The following is a 17,220-nucleotide window of genomic DNA, read 5'->3' as shown; positions in this document are numbered from 1 at the left end:
TGACGCAAGGCTGGCTGGCGACAGCGAGTCTAGAAGTTTGACATTTTCACAGTTTACGGCAACTGCTGTGGAACGTAACAATACTTCCAACATTGAACGCATCAATTTCGAGGGATTCTCTCGAGGCGTACTTCTAAGGCTTGGATGGATTGCCTCCACATCATTGTGTAATTAAGAAGTCAGCAGACCAGTCGATGTACATTGATTAAAGGTATCGCCAACCCACTTACATAGGAGCACAGAGAATGCAATAATTGTCATCTCAGTATGAAATACTTCACAAATACTTATCATCCCTCCTCATCCCCATATTATAGAAACTAGATGAAAAAAGTACAAAATACAAATGACACTGAACACAGTAGACAAAACCAATCATTACAAGACAAAAGAAGAATGAGAGATTGAAAGACTATATTTAAAATAACTCCCTAACTAGGCGCTGCAACAGACAGGAGACATTAGTAGGGAGGGATGGATGAGTGCAGGGGTGAAGAGGGCCTGGGTGCATGCAAAGACTGACAGCAGGACAAACAGGGTACCCACGCGGCAGCGACCCCGCAGAGACATCCGCATTATTAACCCGGCTCCAGCCCTACCCGCGCCAAACCACAGCCTCGCGCAAGCACACAGTAAACTGCCAAGAGACTTCATTCGGTCAGACCACAATAACCCAACGTGTGCGCGTGTCCAGAATGGGCACCCTATTACTGGGCAGTACTGTTAACCAGGGCTAATAGGATTCTGGTCATACATACTGCCCTCCAGGGCATAATGCGCCGGTTGTTAACAACCATGACGCCGGGATTTCCAAGTCACACTTGTGGGACATTTCAGTCACAAATATAAACAATGGAAAAATGTAAAGGAAAGTATTTCGGCTTCTCTCAATGTAGGTCGGTCCTACAGGGTGCCTGGGTGCATAAAGACTACATCAAATTAGCAAATGCCATGTTTAATGTGCCAAGTCCAATACCTGTTACACTGTGGAAGTATCCCTGAGAAGGGGACGAGAAGAACCCTATTTCCCGGAGTGCACTATGTTTGACCAAGACCCCATTGTGCCATGGTGAAAAGTAGGGCACTAAATAAGGACCATTGTGTCAACATGAGACACATCCTGACTGTGTCTGACAGACATTTGGGAAGGTTTAACGTAAGAGATGGGCAGGCTTTCCTCCGTAGCACTGAAGATCAGCACGCACCAACTGCCTTCAGCTGATGCAGCGCTTTAGAGTGAATCATGACATCAGTCCCCACCCGCCAATCCATGTGACACCATTCCAAATCACATTCATCTTGAACATGTGATAGTAAATAACACATGAAAAAACATACTCTGATCATTCAAGGACATTTATTTCATTTGGCTGAAGTAATTCAGCCCATTTTTCTACATCAAGCCACATATACAACCCCTTGGCCATCACCCACCTCTAATATTACTTTGAAAAGTAAACCAACGTAATTCAGGATTTAAAAAAGTCAATAAAATAAAAAATAAAAAAAATCATTTTAATCCCTCAGTGAATCACCACATGAAAGTTACTGGTTGTTGAGAAGCGAACGTGTGGTAATGCCAGGTCAAAGCACTGCTTATGTGCACCATCTGAGACCCCAGGACCAGATTTAAGAAACACTGCCCCAAAAACACCTTGGCAACAGTTCTCTTTTATTTCATATGGAAATAAAAAAATATGCAACAGATTTATCATACAGTGCACTCATCGAGACCCGTGGTGTCTTATGAGTGTTACCATGGACACAAAAAACACACTCCGGTGACAAAAACGAACTAGGATTCACCACCTGACTAACGGCGTGTCAAGCCAGGACCTATCAATCTTAAGATTTCTCAACCAATGGCAAAGTTGAAAAAAAGAACATAGCTCTCCCACAAACTCCAGTCCATTGGTGCATCTGAATAGCCCAAAGAGACTTCCTTTTCTCATCCCCTCTCCTCTATCTCCCCAGGATATTAAAAGGGGACCGGTGAAAGTTAACTTGGAGTGAACATCCTCTGTAACAGAGCTCCAACTCCCTTCCTGGATGTCAGAAACACTTCTGCTTCTAATCTTATAAACAGAGACTAATTGAGATCTGGGTGTTCAGGTGAATAAAATTAAAACCTACAATATGTAGAAATTTTTTTTTCCAGCCGTTCAGACACATGGTTGTCTAACTCAGCTTCATAATGCATTCAACGTCTCCTGTGGTTTAAGGGGGGGACATGAGGAGAGGCAGCCACTTTAGACAATTTTGACACAGCTGAGTTTACAGTGAATCAGTCCCATCTGTCTTTCACAGGCTGAGACAGTGTGTGGAGGGGCTGCTGGGATTGGCTGGTCTAGTTGGTCTTGTGTGGGGCTTCCAGTCTCCAGGCACCAGTGATGTAACGCAGCCGGATGAACACCAGGTCTCGACCCATCTGTAACCAGCTCCACACTGGGACCAGCTTAGAACCTATAAGATATTAGCCCATAATATCACATTAATCTATAATAACAAATACAGTGAGGGAAAAAGATATTGGATCCCCTGCTGATTTTGTACGTTTGCCCACTGATCAGTTTTGGTTTGCCCAAATGATCGGTCTATAATTTTAATGGTAGGTTTATTTTAAGAGTGAGAGACTGAAAAACAATCAGCTTTGAAACTTTAATGTCTTGGAGAAGATCTGCAAAGAGGAGTGGGACAAAATCTATCCTGAGATGTGTGCAAACCTGGTGGCCAACTACAAGAAACAGCTGACCTCTGTGATTGCCATCAAGGGTTTTGCCCCCAAGTACTGAGTCATGTTTTGCAGAGGGGTTGAATACTTATTTCACTCATTAAAATGCAAATCAATTTATAACATTTGCATTTTTGTCTCTCACTGTTCAAATAAACCTACCATTAAAATTATAGACTGATAATTTCTTTGTCAGTGGGCAAACGTACAAAATCAGCAGGGGATCAAATATTTTTCCCCTCACTGAAACACATTAACCCATAATAACACTTAAACCCATGTGATATACTCCACAATATGCCCTGCTCTAAACACAGCTAAAATTATTAAGCAGAAAGTGCTGAAACCTGCTCCAGCCTACACAGAGTTAACCGTTAATCAGTAGCTCACTATTGGAAACTACATGCACACTTTCCTAACAAGCAATAATACAACTGATTAATGATTCATTTCAGACATGCAGAAGGGAGACCAGTACACTGCTCCAAGACAGTCTGGCTCCAGACCAACAGCAATCAAGTCATAAAGAAAAGCTTGTTCCAAACAGCCCAGACAGGTTTGATAGGATAAGGGCTTAAGGCTACTCCACACAGCACGTAAATTTACAATACTGTCTTATCTTGTTCTAAGAGGTAAACTGTTTGAGGGAGATGTCTGTCTGTGTCTGTGTGTGTGTGTGTGTGTGTGTGTGTGTGTGTGTCTGTATTAGTATTGTATTATTTGTACCGACCAGACATATCCGTTTACACCACTGAATAGGCCTAAAGTTATTTAGGGCAGATGGAGGAGATTTGTTGCATTGTTTTTAGATAGCCAGACTCTGGAGGTCTACACAAAACACACCGCCAATACAATCACTACAATGAACTGCATTGAACTCCACTATGTTTAATGCACAACATACCACTGAACAGAAATGTAGATTTTCTCAAATGCTCAAACGTTTACCTGTAATTTGGTAGGAATAAAATCATTATGATCAGCAGTACATGTAAAACACTATAAAGCACAATTTTACTTTAATATAACGAGAACTACATTGATTCGTCTGTATCCTGCCTGAGGCGACTATTTGAAATTATGCTGCACAAGTAGCCTATTTTCTCTCTGTTCTTACTGGGCAATGTAATTATGAAGTGTGTGCATGGAATAGTGCAAACAGCACGACTAAAAGGTTGTCCAAATCCAACACAGCCATGGACATGATTCATCTACCCTCTTCAAACAGTCGTACGCAGAATCGTCAGTTCCTTGGCTTGAAGAACATCCATCACAAGGCAACTGGAACGGTCATGAAAGAATCTGGAGCTACATTGCCACGGTGTCCATGGCTGAAGCCTGGATGCGTTTAATCCGTAGAAATACAACAAATCTGGAGGGCAAACACGAAGTACCGCACGTACTGGGGTTTGGTAGATGGACGGCTTTTAGCTGAAGACATGCGGCCTTCAGTGATGCTGTGCTGTTTAGGTTAGGGTCTGTGACATTTATACTGCTGGTCTGAGAGTTCTGGTGAATGGCCGTCTGACCACATGTAATATGTGGTGAAGTGGATCAATTACTCACTGTAGCATAAATCTGGCATCAGGCTTTGAAATATTCCTGCATACATTTATGGATGCATTCCAGGGTTAGACCCGGACCCCACCCCACCCCACGCTGTACATACATCTGCATGTCTGGGTTTAATTTTTTTATTTCAAATAAACTTGTTGTCTGAACTTATACACATTGTGTGTGTGTGTGTGCCTCAATATCCTGTTGTGTGTGTCTCACCTTCTATCTCTGTCCAGTTGACAGCCACCTCTGCTATGGGGATCTTAAAGCACTGGGCGATGTACAGCAGCTCTACATCAAAGGCCCTGTGGAACGGTACAACATTCAAGTTACAATGCTGTTTCAACAATAGGCAGATGGAAAAACAAACAAAAAACAGTTAAGAACAACCAAATATCTTCATGTATTTAAATGTGAGGGGCAAGTTCTGTTCAGAAGGAGACTGTACCTGCGAACCCAATCCAACTGAAGTTTAGTTTCTTGACATACAAGGAAGTTACTTGAAGTACAAAGACATACTGGCCCTCATTCGTGAAACCTTCTCAGAACAGATCTCAGATTCGAACTTTGGGAGAGACTTACAATCATCTCCAAGTGTGATTCACAAAACTGTCGCACCTGGTTGAAATTAGAGGTCAAACGATTTAAAACAGCAATAAAATACAAACGCTATGATCCAACAAATGTTTTTTTATTTAAATTAGTCAGCAGAATGAACTCTTCACAAGTTTTGCAAAATTAACAAATAGGCTACAACCAAGGCTGTCGCAAATATTACATAATTGCCTGATCGCAATAATTTGAGCCAGATCGCAATTATTTTGTTGACAACTATATGTCCAGGCCATGGGTGCAGAAGAGCGGTTGACAACTCTGATTGACAAAAGAAAAAAAAACTATCAGCGTGTGTAAAATATTTTGACTAATATTGTCAGGTGAATTTTGCCATTTCCAACCGTATTTCCTAATTAGATAATGAGCATTAAAATGGATGGATATAAATATATGTTGTCCCACTACATATTAAAATATGTATGGTGGAGTTGCTGCAGGAGCGTGACGCTTTTGAATCTCGTGCCATGTGACCAAACACTCAGTAATGTCTTACTGAAACAGCGGAGGCTCGCTGTTTTCTTGGCAACAGATCATATAGGTCACACAATATTAGGCTATTTAATATGCTATTCATCTATTTATTTGGCCGGAATATATCAGCATTTGCCGGCTAATATAAATTCTGAGCTATGTTTATATGTTTAGCTGTTTTTCCCCCATAAAGTCAGTTATTCCAGTTGAGAAGACTGATATTATAATGGAGGAAACAGCATGTCTGCATTCTCTCCAGAAAGGCGGCTTGTCTACGTTGGTAACAGAACATCCTGAAGTGTGATTTGGTGGATTACATCGTTAGAAAAATTGCAATGGGCGATGCTGTTCTGTTGCGTGTCCCCTTACATTGTAATGCCACTCTTACAAACCATTCATGTCTGTGCATATTCCAGGAGAAAGGTATTTGGAAGAGAGAATGTCACATTGGTAAGTAAAGTAAAAGTTTAATGGTTTATTTGCCTCCCTGTCTTAAATCGTGAACAAGGAGCTGACAGTGTTGCGTTATATATTCTTTTGTGGGGAGAAACTGAAAACCGATACTTGAATGCCACTTGTCAGCCTTGCCTTACAATCAGCTGATCCAACGTTTACCCCACGTTTTGTAACCCTATGGCCAGAATAATGCGTTTCATGGAGTGCAGAATTGCTTTCTGAGATAAATCTCAGAAAAATGTAATTGATACATTGAAAAACATAATTTAACATCTGGTGCGCATTTATGGCAGCCCCACTCCAGCGCACTGAGCGCCAGCGCCCGTGTCTCATAAAATCAAGAGTGCCATTCTATGGGGTTTTAACAGCTGTTGCTATCAGGAGTTAATCACACGCAAACATTTTCATCAAAAGTGGCCCCCAAATGATCAGATATTGCTGAGATAAATGATCTCAGCTACCGTACAGAGTGACATTACCTTGACTTCGTGATTGGAGCCTCCGGCTCTTCTCAAGGTGATGTTGCAAGTAGAGGATGCGCAGTCATCGACCACTATCTGAGCCAAGTTCAGCCGAAAGCTACAGTTTGCAAAAACGTCCTATTGGCGCCAATTAATTGGCCAAAGGATTAATTAAATTAAATGAGTATAAATGTAATCGCAGACTGATAAATCGGATAAAGCCGTGGACGAGAGATATGACATCTGTAATTTATGCGGGTGTTGAATTGGCAGATTTCAACATAAATTAGAGCCTGAAACGGCTAATTAACTATTCATTTTCTCCATGACGAAATCAGCGCAGTTACAGAACACTTCTGCGTCTCAACCCAGAACCGAAGTCCTTTAAAACAGCAAGTTCTGCCATAATTAGGGTAACTGCTCAACCCAGAACCACTGGTTTATTTATCCTCTCACTAGTCAATTTAAGACCTGTTAGCTAATCAAGATGCCGGACACCGAAATTATAACCAATCAATCAATCAATCAATCAATCATCTCACCCGGCACAGCCAGAAGAGGACTGGTCACCCCTCTGAGCCTGGGTCCTCTCTAGGTTTCTTCCTAAAATTCGACCTTCTTAGGGAGTTTTTCCTAGCCACTGAAATTCAACACTACTGTTGTTTGCTCCTTGGGGTTTAAGGCCGGGTGTCTCTGTAAAGCACTTTGTGACAACTGCTGTTGTAAAAAGCGCTTTATAAATAAATTTTGATTGATTGAAATTATAACAACTGTTTATGATCTCCAGGTATGTCAATACAGCCTGAGTGACTTAGGAAAAGCAAGATTATTAGTCTAGCGCTTTACACACACACAAAGGCATTTCAAACGAAACAAACACATGAACAAGAGCAATAAGAAAGAAAATGCAGAATAAAATGAAATAAACAAATAATACAATAATAGCCTACAGTAGTGATACAATATTTAATATTGTGGTACGTTTTTATGTGTAATATTCCTCGTCATCTTATTTCATGTTACCTATTATTATAATTCTGGTTGTTGTTACTGAGGCTGTTACGATCAGTCATTTTTGTGATAATGATGGTTTTATTGCGAATCAAGCATGATCTTTTTGACGTTGGTTTACACGGTCTCTGACCAGACGTGAGTTTGGTCGTAAAAGATACGACAAAGATAATATTGATGAACACAACTCTGTCAGTGAAATGATGATGCAATCATTTTAAGATCAAATTTTATGACATGAATGAAGGCCATGAATGAGGGCCACTGATTGTAAACAGATCTGGGTAGTTGATAGTGGGAGAGACCATACCATTGCTCTAAAATATTATAGAGTGTATTGGAGACATTAATTGCTATTTTATTGCTATCATTCCTATATGTAGTGTCTTTGGTTCATATAAAAGAGACCTTACCACAGCTCCACCTGAAGGGGGAACCACCCATAGTTATCACAAAGATGTGTATTAAATAAGACAAACACCAAGCTTTTAGTAAGACATTGATATATGTTTTCCCGCTCAGAGTTAAATAGCGAAAGAGACCTTACCATCGCTCCACGTGTAGTGAGGTGAAGGTCTTGAGCGCGGCCTCACGAGTGAATAGTTTGAAGCCACACTGTGTGTCTTTGATGCCTCTCACACAGAAGAACCAAACCAGGAAATGGAATCCGTACATTAGGAAGGTACGAAACATAGAACGCTACAATGGAGACACACAAGCAAACAAAACATTGCATCATTAACATACCTATTTTATTTACATAAATATACTACTCACAAGACTCACTTAGCCCCAATCCGGTCACGCGCACGCACACACTCGCACACGCAACATCAAAAGTTTATATTAAAACAACAACTTTTACATTCATTTACTTCTGATAAGCCTCAGACACATTCTTAAGTTATCACCAGGTGTCAAACAACAGGAAAGTATCATCAGGTATCAAACAACGGGAAAGTATCATCAGGTATCAAACAACAGGAAAGTATCATCAGGTGTCACACCCACCAACGCAACTGCCTCCTGCTCCAGATGTGCCCTGGAACCACAGGAGATGGCCATGTTGTCCTGCAACACACCATACAGGTATTACACATTGGAAAAGAATCATGGGCTTTGTATGTCACGTCAAAGCTGATAAACTGCAAGGTAACAGTACAAGGCAGCTTCATGAACACTGAGAAACTTTTTTTCTGTAAAATAACAGTGCCGTCACCCACCGGTGTGGCGTTTACGAGGTGGAGGCCGGCCTCCACCTTCTCCACGTCGGCAAACTTGGTGGCCCCATCCGCGTCTGCCATCAGAATGAGCTTACCTCGGGAGCACAGGGTACCCTAAGACACACAGCAATGTTATCAGCACTTCAATACAATTTCTACCCATTTTCAGTGGAGACTCGTTGTGTGTGCGTGTGGGCGCGTGTCTCACCATCCGCACAGCCCCTCCCTTTCCTCTGTTCTTCACCAGGGTGAGGACCCTCACTTTGTCTTCCCCATACTTCTTGGTGTACTGCAAGGCAACCTGGGAAACGACAACACCGATTTGTACAGTTAACTAATAAACTACCAAAACAAGCTGTTAACCGGATGGCTGGTGACATATCTTTGGTCACTTAAAACAGTAAATCAATTTCATATATGGCTTAGTAAAAAATATATGTACATTAGTGCTGGAAGTATCTGCCAAAAAAACAATGTCTTTCACATATACAAATAAATATAAATATAAAAAAATACTTCTGACATTTGCACTGCTCCTGATGCTACAAACAATAAAACATACTCAGAATCCCCAAAGAGTTACCTGGGTGGTTCTGTCTCTGCTGCCGTCATCCACCACTATAACCTCATAGGTAAACAACGGTTGCTGTTTCTGTCGGGACAGGAGGAGGCAAAAACAATATTATGATGCTATTTTGCAACATAACTATGGCAGATAAAAAGTCTGTATTACACATTATTCATTAGTTAATAGACTTTTTTAAGTGGCACATTGTCTAGTAAATGCATGTCAGAGTGTTGTCTGAAGTTTGATAAAGGAAGGTTTTTAACTAGAACGAAAAAGTGCAGATGTGTCAGACAAGGAGACATTGCAAATCACTACTGCCACCTGGTGGTTCCTTCTTATTCCTAACAGTGGGAGTGAACACACTCACCTGTCGATTCTCCAAGTATCCCATGGCTTCCTCCATCATCACAGGCACTGAAACGCACACACAATATTTTGCCCAATTAAAAGAGCTTATCTGAAAAACGAATACAGATCTGTCACAAATAATTAAACGCAGACACGGTCAGGTACAAAATGTGCATAAATGCCAAGACACACAGCTCTGTCACTGGCTGCCTTCTAAAACACAATGCGAGAGACGTTAGATACCTCCCAGAACACAGCAGAGCGCAGAGCGCAAGATATGGAATGCAAGACTAGAGCAGAACACGATCCTACGGTTGTTACCATAACAGAGGAAACGTGTTCCGGGGAAATGTGGTGGGGAAATTTGAGTAATTCCCCTAAACACCTTTCCCCGCACATGGACTTACTTCGTAACTCTTCGTTGTAGGCAGGCACGACCACGGAAAGGTCCAGGGAGCTGGGGTCTCGAATGCTAGGGAAAGGCCTCTTCTCGCCAGCCGCGGTCAGGAAAAACTTCTCCTTCTCGTGACGGATCAGGTCCACCATACCGGCTGTTAGATGAGCTATCAGCAGAACCTGCAACCGGGCATCAAATAAGGTTGAGATTCTGGTTTTAATATGTCATGTCGGACTATTACGTCCCATTAATACACTTTTGATGTCTGCACAGTATAACCTGGTGAAAAATACGATTACATTTGTCGTGTTGCGTCACTGCTAAATATAACATCAGAATAAAACGATGAACTACACTGTAGGCTGACAAGAGAATGTTATTACGCAAATATGCTGTGACTGATAAGGTGCAAAGTGCCCTGAACTTTATAAAGGTTCAAGAACCGGTCAGAAAGAATGAGAAGAGAGGTTATATATAAGCACACACCATAATATCCAAATTTTGCAGAAAGTGCAACACTTACCATAAGCAAAGCAGTCACTGACAACGCAACTAAACATTGAATAATTTCACATAGACACTCCATTCCACAACGCAAAGTGACGAGTTACCAGCCAGCCTGGTAGCTAACTTTACTGTTCCCGTACTGATAACGTCTAAGACAAGAGCGTTTTTGGAAGACGAGGAGAATACGATGATTTGCAATTGTGGTAAAATATCATAGCATTAATATTTCCATGACTGTATGGGGCTGTTCATTGTGGAGTTCACTTCCACTTGCAACGAAACACCTACGCGGAAGTAACTCCATGAAAACCACATCATCAAATAGATGCTAGAGGAACCAAAGATATCTTTTCCTGAATCGACTGAAAATACTCCTCCTGCTGGCTTGGAGTGTAAATTGTGCCGACGCATGTTAGCGTTTTACTGTACATATTGTTTGACCTTTTTAAATTTAAACAAATTCTATTCTTCAATGTACATTGATTTGGTATCACGAGAATTGTCCTACAGATTACTTACCTTAGTGCAATGTCAAACAGGAATGTAACACCGTCACTTAGGAAATACAAATTTAAATTAATGAATTGCGTATGCTAAGGCGAACATGTACTTATATATGTTACATAAGATACATAAATGATATTACGTCTTCAGACTTCACGTAATTCGTTTAAACTTATTTTTAAAGTGGTCGGCAGGACAATATAATGCATCTTAAAATAAGCTTTCTTAATTTTTAAGCGTGTGAAGCCACTATCAAAGTCATTAATAAAACGATTCTAAGGACTTTAAAGGAATGACAGGGTGATCCGATGTAACGCTACATACAATAAGGTACAATGTTTATTGTTGCTGTATCGACTAAAAGAAACAAACTCATCAACAAGAACAGAAACGCATCCACACCACGCAGGCTTCCGTTCTGATGCCAGAACGCCAGTCGCACACGTGGTCTACCAAAACATCATGGCGGCTGGATTCAAGTAAGTGTACATCATATCGCCGTGGTACACATGTGAGTTACACGCATTCAACAATCTGTGTGAACTGTCAGATGTCTCCGAAATGATTAACTACCTTAACTGCTCTCCCATCGCGGTAAGCTCGACACGCAGGCCAATGGCCGTTAGAACGTCTGCGCTTGCTGGTTCGAATCACTGATTCGATGACATAGTCTTACTGTCACTGAGTCGAGCATTTTGACCTAATTGCTTCAGGCACCTCGTCGATTGAGTTCAATATGTAATGATGTGCAAACCTTTTGCCTTGCCCGGCAATTCTATAGGTTATGCTCTGGCCGTATTGACCAGGCTGTTCTTAATTAACGAAGGATTTGATGAAGGCTCAGCTAGTTACAGTTGCTTCTTCCTTTTGACTTACTCTCTTCTACTTGACCCACTAATTGTATCTATGTCCTTAGAACCGCCGAGCCCTTGGAATACCACAGGAGCTTTCTGGTGAGAACTCTACTAATAATGTTGATACAGGTTACACCAACTGCTAGAATACAGTGAATGTGGTATTAACTGTGATAGCTCTCTGCAGAAGGAGAACTGCCGCCCTGATGGAAGGGAACTGGGTGAATTTAGAACCACTACTTTGAATATAGGTGAGACGAATTGAAGTGTGGTCTTACCTCAGTCATGTTTTTGTTTTTTTAACAACCTTGCATCATTAATTTGACCTCTTTCACTTTTACTGCCGCCGTCTCCCTCTCTGCTATTCTTCCATCTATTCCTGTTTGCCCCCCCCCCCCCAGGTTCTATATCTACAGCAGATGGGTCTGCCCTGGTTAAGATTGGAAACACCACAGTCATGTGTGGCATTAAAGCGGTAATATGGAATGTTACACTTCTCCAGTTTGTCGTAAAACAAATTTAAATTCCAGTGGCCTCTTGGTTAGGGGGGTGTAGCTCACTCCTTGTTGTGTTTCGTCCACAGGAACTGGCCAACCCAGCCGTGGAGGTCCCCAGCAGAGGCTACATAGGTACGGAACGAAAGTTGACATGGGGGACACGAAAAGGACAGTTTCCATCACCTCTTGATGAGCATCTGACCTGCATGTCTCTTGGTTTGTGGGTGTCTGTGATTGTGTTGTCGGTGATATGGCTTTTTGTGTGTGTGTGTGTGTGTGTGTGTGTGTGTGTGTGTGTGTGTGTGTGTGTGTGTGTGTTTTAGTTCCCAATGTGGACCTGCCCCCTCTGTGCTCGTCCCGGTTCCGTCCAGGACCCCCTGGGGAACAGGCCCAGGCAGCCAGCCAATTCATCGCTGATGTCATAGAGAGGTGAAGTTAGTGCTTACATGTGAACTCCTGTATGTATTCTCTCTGAAGGTTCTCTGTCGTTAGCAGCATGATTAGATTCAACTTTTTAATTGAACAGTACAACAAAATGCAGTTAGCATCTAACCAGAAGTGCAAATAGATGAGGGCAGATGATTTACAAGTATTAAATATATGTATATTACCAGTGGAATGTGTAGATGAGCAATACTAAATGTGAAATAAGGCAAATAGAGGATGGCAGACATTTTACAAGTATTAGGTATAGTGTATGTTACATGTGGGATAATAGTTGTCCGGGTACAAATGGCATTCAAGATGTTCAAATGAGACAAATTGAATGTACAAGGTGCATGTGTAACTGAAATGCAGGGATAGCAGCAGTAAGGTTCCTGAGGTAGACACGTACCTGTAACAACTGAAAACTTACATTATTGGGCATAGCAAGGCAATGTCAGAGTAGTACAAGGGAGTAGAGCAGTTTGTCAGAATGCTTTCGATAGTGCAGCAGTAGAATTTCACAAGGATCTTGGTGTACAGATGGGCTTTCTTCACATCCACTGTCTGATTACATTTCTTGGTTTTCACAAAGAAATTCTGGTTGATGCTTTCTGAATTTCTTGCTTATCATCTCCTGAGTTTGGGAAACCAGGGAATGTATTGTAAATTCCTTGAGTTTAGCAACCCTAACTAGAAGTTTTCATCTTTGTCTTTTGCCTTGCAGCTCTGAAGTGATACAAACAGAGGATTTATGCATTGTGAAAGGAAAGGTAATGTCCGATTCAATATGGTTCTGCTACACCCTAGCTGTGTGTGTTGCCTGGCTATGTGTTCGCGTGTGGGTTTGAGATTCTGACGTGTGTTTGTGTTGCCTAGCTGTGTTGGGTCCTTTACTGTGACATCATGTGTCTGGACTATGATGGCAATGTGTTGGACGCCTGTCTCATCGCCCTGCTGGCTGCTCTCAAGAATGGTGAGACCGGCCGATGTTTACAAAACATAACCGCTAGCTAGAAACAGTTTTAAGCTACGTCATGTTTCTCTACATTTCATCTGTAATCTGCATTGTCACACATTCTAATATGGAGTTACTCTTGTTATAATGTCATTTAAAAATACCTAAAGGAGTATTAGGAACACCTGTTCAATTTCTCATTAATGCAATTATCTAATCAACCAATTACATGGCAGTTGCTTCAATGCATTTAGGGGTGTGGTCCTGGTCTAGACAATCTCCTGAACTCCAAACTGAATGTCAGAATGGGAAAGAAAGGTGATTTAAGCAATTTTGAGCTTGGCATGGTTGTTGGTGCCAGACTGGCCGGTCTGAGTATTTCACAATCTGCTCTGTTACTCGGATTTTCGAGCACAACCATTTCTAGGGTTTACAAAGAATACTGTGAAAAGGGAAAAACATCCGGTATGCGGCAGTCCTGTGGGCTGAAAATGCCTTGTTGATGCTAGAGGTCAGAAGATAATGGGCAGACTGATTCAAGCTGATAGAAGAGCAACTTTGACTGAAATAACCACTTGTTACAACCGAGGTATGCAGCAAAGCATTTGTGAAGCCACAACACGCACCACCTTGAGGCTGATGGGCTACAACAGCAGAAGACCCCACCGGGTACCACTCATCTCCACTACAAATAGGAAAAAGAGGCTACAATTTGCACGAGCTCACCAAAATTGGACAGTTGAAGACTGGAAGAATGTTGCCTGGTCTGATGAGTCTCGATTTCTGTTGAGACATTCAGATGGTAGAGTCAGAATTTGGCGTAAACAGAATGAGAACATGGATCCATCATGCCTTGTTACCACTGTGCAGGCTGGTGGTGCTGGTGTAATGGTGTGGGGGATGTTTTCTTGGCACACTTTAGGCCCCTTAGTGCCAATTGGGCATCGTTTAAATGCCACGGCCTACCTGAGCATTGTTTCTGACCATGTCCATCCCTTTATGACCACCATGTACCCATCCTCTGATGGCTACTTCCAGCAGGATAATGCACCATGTCACAAAACTTGAATCATTTCAAATTGGTTTCTTGAACATGACAATGAGTTCACTGTACTGAAATGGCCCCCAGTCACCAGATCTCAACCCAATAGAGCATCTTTGGGATGTGGTGGAACGGGAGCTTTGTGCCCTGGATGTGCGTCCCACAAATCTCCATCAACTGCAAGATGCTATCCTATCAATATGGGCCAACATTTCTAAAGAATGCTTTCAGCACCTTGTTGAATCAATGCCACGTAGAATTAAGGCAGTTCTGAAGACGAAAGCGGGTCAAACACAGTATTAGTATGGTGTTCCTAATAATCCTTTAGGTGAGTGTATGTATTTTTGCTATTTTATGCTTATTATTAGAGAAATGGGTGAAAGAAAGCCATGGGCTGGATTAGGACCCGTGTTGTACCAGTGCAGGCTCCAGCTTGGGCCGCCAAACCACTGAAGGCCACGCCCATAGCGTTGTCCAGTAGTCTTTCTGATTGGCTTAAAATTAGTTAGGGAACATGCATTGAATGTCATGCAAGCAAAATTCAAATTGAAAAGATTATTCTGTTAAATTCGACGTTTGTGATGGCAAGCTAAGACTGAGTCTGGGTGTCTGAGACACACAAGTCTGGTTGTCATACCAAGGCAATAGCTAGCCATGTTGCTGGCCGTCAAACGTTTTATTTTTTTACCCATAACTCTGTAGGGTTAGTGCCACGCAGCTTATTTGTCATGGACCCCCTCCCAACCCTGTTCTTTTCTCATTTTAGAGAAAGCGTACAACAGAGTGCTTTATCCCATGATTATTCCTTCTATACCATCAATATTATGCGATCATCCATTAGGAGGTCTGTGGTGGGCAGCCACGTGAAACATACTGTGTTGTATTTGGTTTCCTTCCGCAGTGCGTCTCCCTGAGGTGACTTTCAGTGAGGACTCCGAGGTTCCTAAAGTGAGTCTGGAGAACCGGAGAGGTCTGACCATCCACAAACATCCAGTAGGGGCCTCTTTTGCCGTGTTTGATGAGTAAGAATCGCCCATCCTTCCTGCAGTTCTCACCAGCCAATCTGCTAATCATTCGCTGATTGTGTCAAATATGGCCCACAGTCAAACAGCATTCCTCCCCCCAAAAAGCCAAACTGGAACTATAGAAATAAAAGCGGACACATTGTTTCTCTATTGTCTCCACCTTGTTATCAACAAGTAAAAGCTAGGTGATCAAAAATTGTAATATCAATAGGTAGAGGACACATTCAAACTTTCAGCATGGCCCCGACGACCTCTGGGATTCTGACACGGCTCATTAAGGTGGTTGTTACAGCGTTTCTATGTCCCGTGTAGCTCCATTATGATCGTCGACCCCACCGCTGAGGAGGAAACCCTGTCCACAGCCATAATCACCGTGGTAATGGATGAGGAAAAGCATCTCTGTGCCCTCCACAAGCCAGGTAGGGAGGATGCACACTTCCTTAGTCCCCTAACATGTGAACACTTACCCGGTCCTCACTGCCCTGAACCAAACCGAGACGGTTACACCAGCCCTAAATCCACCACTAGCTAGCCCCTTTTTCTCAGTTCTCAGTGCCAGATCAACCCCAAGACTCTTCCTAATACACTTCTTGTAAACGTCTCCCCTTTCCACCCAGTACCAAAGCCCATATTCGCAATATATTTAATAGACTCTTCAAGGAATTGAAGTACACAGGTCAAAGGTTGATGTCTTCTCCTTCTCCTCCCCCTTAAGGTGGAACTTCGTTATCTGGTGAGAAGCTTCAGGACTGCATCAACCGCACCACGATCAGACACAAGGAGGTCCACAAACTCATCAACAAAGTCATACAGAGTGTCAAGACACCCGAATAAACACACACACACGTTTCTTTTCTCTAAAAGTTGTATTTTCCACTGTCAATATATATTTCTTTCTTATCACAATAAAACTGCTGACAAAGACCATTTACAAAAAAATTCTGCCTCAGTGTCCGAAAAATGTCCTGCGCACACAGACCTGATTTCTCTTGTCACCCACCAGTACAAGGAAATGCGTTATTTTAAAACCGCACTCAGCATTGCATGCTGGGATAAGTCCTCTGTTGAGATAATTCTCCCACATTTGACAACTGGTCTGCGTCTGAAAACAGCACTGTATTACCCAAGTGCACTACTTTTGACCAAAGGGCTCCGGTCAAAAGTATAAAATATTTGAATAATACCAAAAAGTATTGTACTTCAGGGAATAGAGTGCCATGACAGAACCAGGAGAGTCAGCATGATAGTGGATGAGTAGTCTTCTGAGTGTGCTTTGCAGTCATTGTCCACCTAGGAGTTCTGCCCTGCTCTTTTGGAGCCAAAAGAGCCATGGATTTAGGATGCCGAGATGTCGTAAAAACCGGGACACCAGGCTTGTACAAAACCCCACCCAAAAGAAAAAAAGCCATCTTAATTTTCTAACTTATTTCAAAAATAGGAGGCTCTTTTAAAACATAGATTCCCTGTTTTTTCTAAAAACCCTTCTTGTTCTACGGTGGTCGAGACGCCCGGATACAGTCTGGCACGCCAATCCGGCAGTCCATGCGACGATATACATTTCAAATTCATCTC

The 17,220-nt window shown here is 42.2% G+C and overlaps 2 protein-coding genes across 2 annotated transcripts; one reads left to right on the top strand and one right to left on the bottom strand.

The window, feature by feature from the left end:
• Window positions 1-1,338: 1,338 nt before the first annotated feature.
• On the bottom strand, window positions 1,339-10,659 carry alg5 (ALG5 dolichyl-phosphate beta-glucosyltransferase). The gene is made up of 10 exons (XM_010903588.4): window positions 10,362-10,659; window positions 9,849-10,017; window positions 9,461-9,507; window positions 9,109-9,177; window positions 8,734-8,826; window positions 8,526-8,639; window positions 8,314-8,373; window positions 7,850-8,001; window positions 4,508-4,593; window positions 1,339-2,463 (listed from the first exon to the last, which is right to left on the bottom strand). Exons 1-10 carry the CDS (start codon window positions 10,422-10,424, stop codon window positions 2,348-2,350), a joined length of 969 nt encoding a protein of 322 aa, XP_010901890.2. The 5' UTR covers window positions 10,425-10,659; the 3' UTR covers window positions 1,339-2,347.
• A 595-nt stretch (window positions 10,660-11,254) lies between these two features.
• On the top strand, window positions 11,255-16,575 carry exosc8 (exosome component 8). The gene is made up of 11 exons (XM_010903590.5): window positions 11,255-11,328; window positions 11,766-11,802; window positions 11,891-11,954; window positions 12,105-12,178; window positions 12,287-12,332; window positions 12,524-12,629; window positions 13,351-13,396; window positions 13,503-13,599; window positions 15,525-15,645; window positions 15,961-16,067; window positions 16,364-16,575. The coding sequence occupies exons 1-11, from the start codon at window positions 11,312-11,314 to the stop codon at window positions 16,480-16,482; spliced, it is 834 nt and encodes a 277-aa protein (XP_010901892.2). The 5' UTR covers window positions 11,255-11,311; the 3' UTR covers window positions 16,483-16,575.
• The last annotated feature ends 645 nt before the right edge of the window (window positions 16,576-17,220 follow it).

Source organism: Esox lucius, chromosome 7 (assembly GCF_011004845.1).
Source record: "Esox lucius isolate fEsoLuc1 chromosome 7, fEsoLuc1.pri, whole genome shotgun sequence".
Taxonomy (NCBI): Eukaryota; Metazoa; Chordata; class Actinopteri; order Esociformes; family Esocidae; genus Esox; species Esox lucius.
The sequence above is the reverse complement of the archived record's forward strand: the minus strand, read 5'-3'. Positions and strand labels throughout refer to the sequence as shown.

Excerpts from the sequence above, each read along its gene's own strand:
- alg5 (XM_010903588.4), bottom strand. The coding sequence starts at position 10,424 with ATGGAGTGTCTATGTGAAATTATTCAATGTTTAGTTGCGTTGTCAGTG. Across the intron at positions 10,018-10,361 it reads CAGTGACTGCTTTGCTTATG|GTTCTGCTGATAGCTCATCT; the intron begins GTAAGTGTTGCA and ends GCCCGGTTGCAG. Across the intron at positions 8,827-9,108 it reads GCAGAGACAGAACCACCCAG|GTTGCCTTGCAGTACACCAA; the intron begins GTAACTCTTTGG and ends GTCGTTTCCCAG.
- exosc8 (XM_010903590.5), top strand. Across the intron at positions 13,397-13,502 it reads TATGCATTGTGAAAGGAAAG|CTGTGTTGGGTCCTTTACTG; the intron begins GTAATGTCCGAT and ends TGTGTTGCCTAG. Across the intron at positions 15,646-15,960 it reads TCTTTTGCCGTGTTTGATGA|CTCCATTATGATCGTCGACC; the intron begins GTAAGAATCGCC and ends TGTCCCGTGTAG.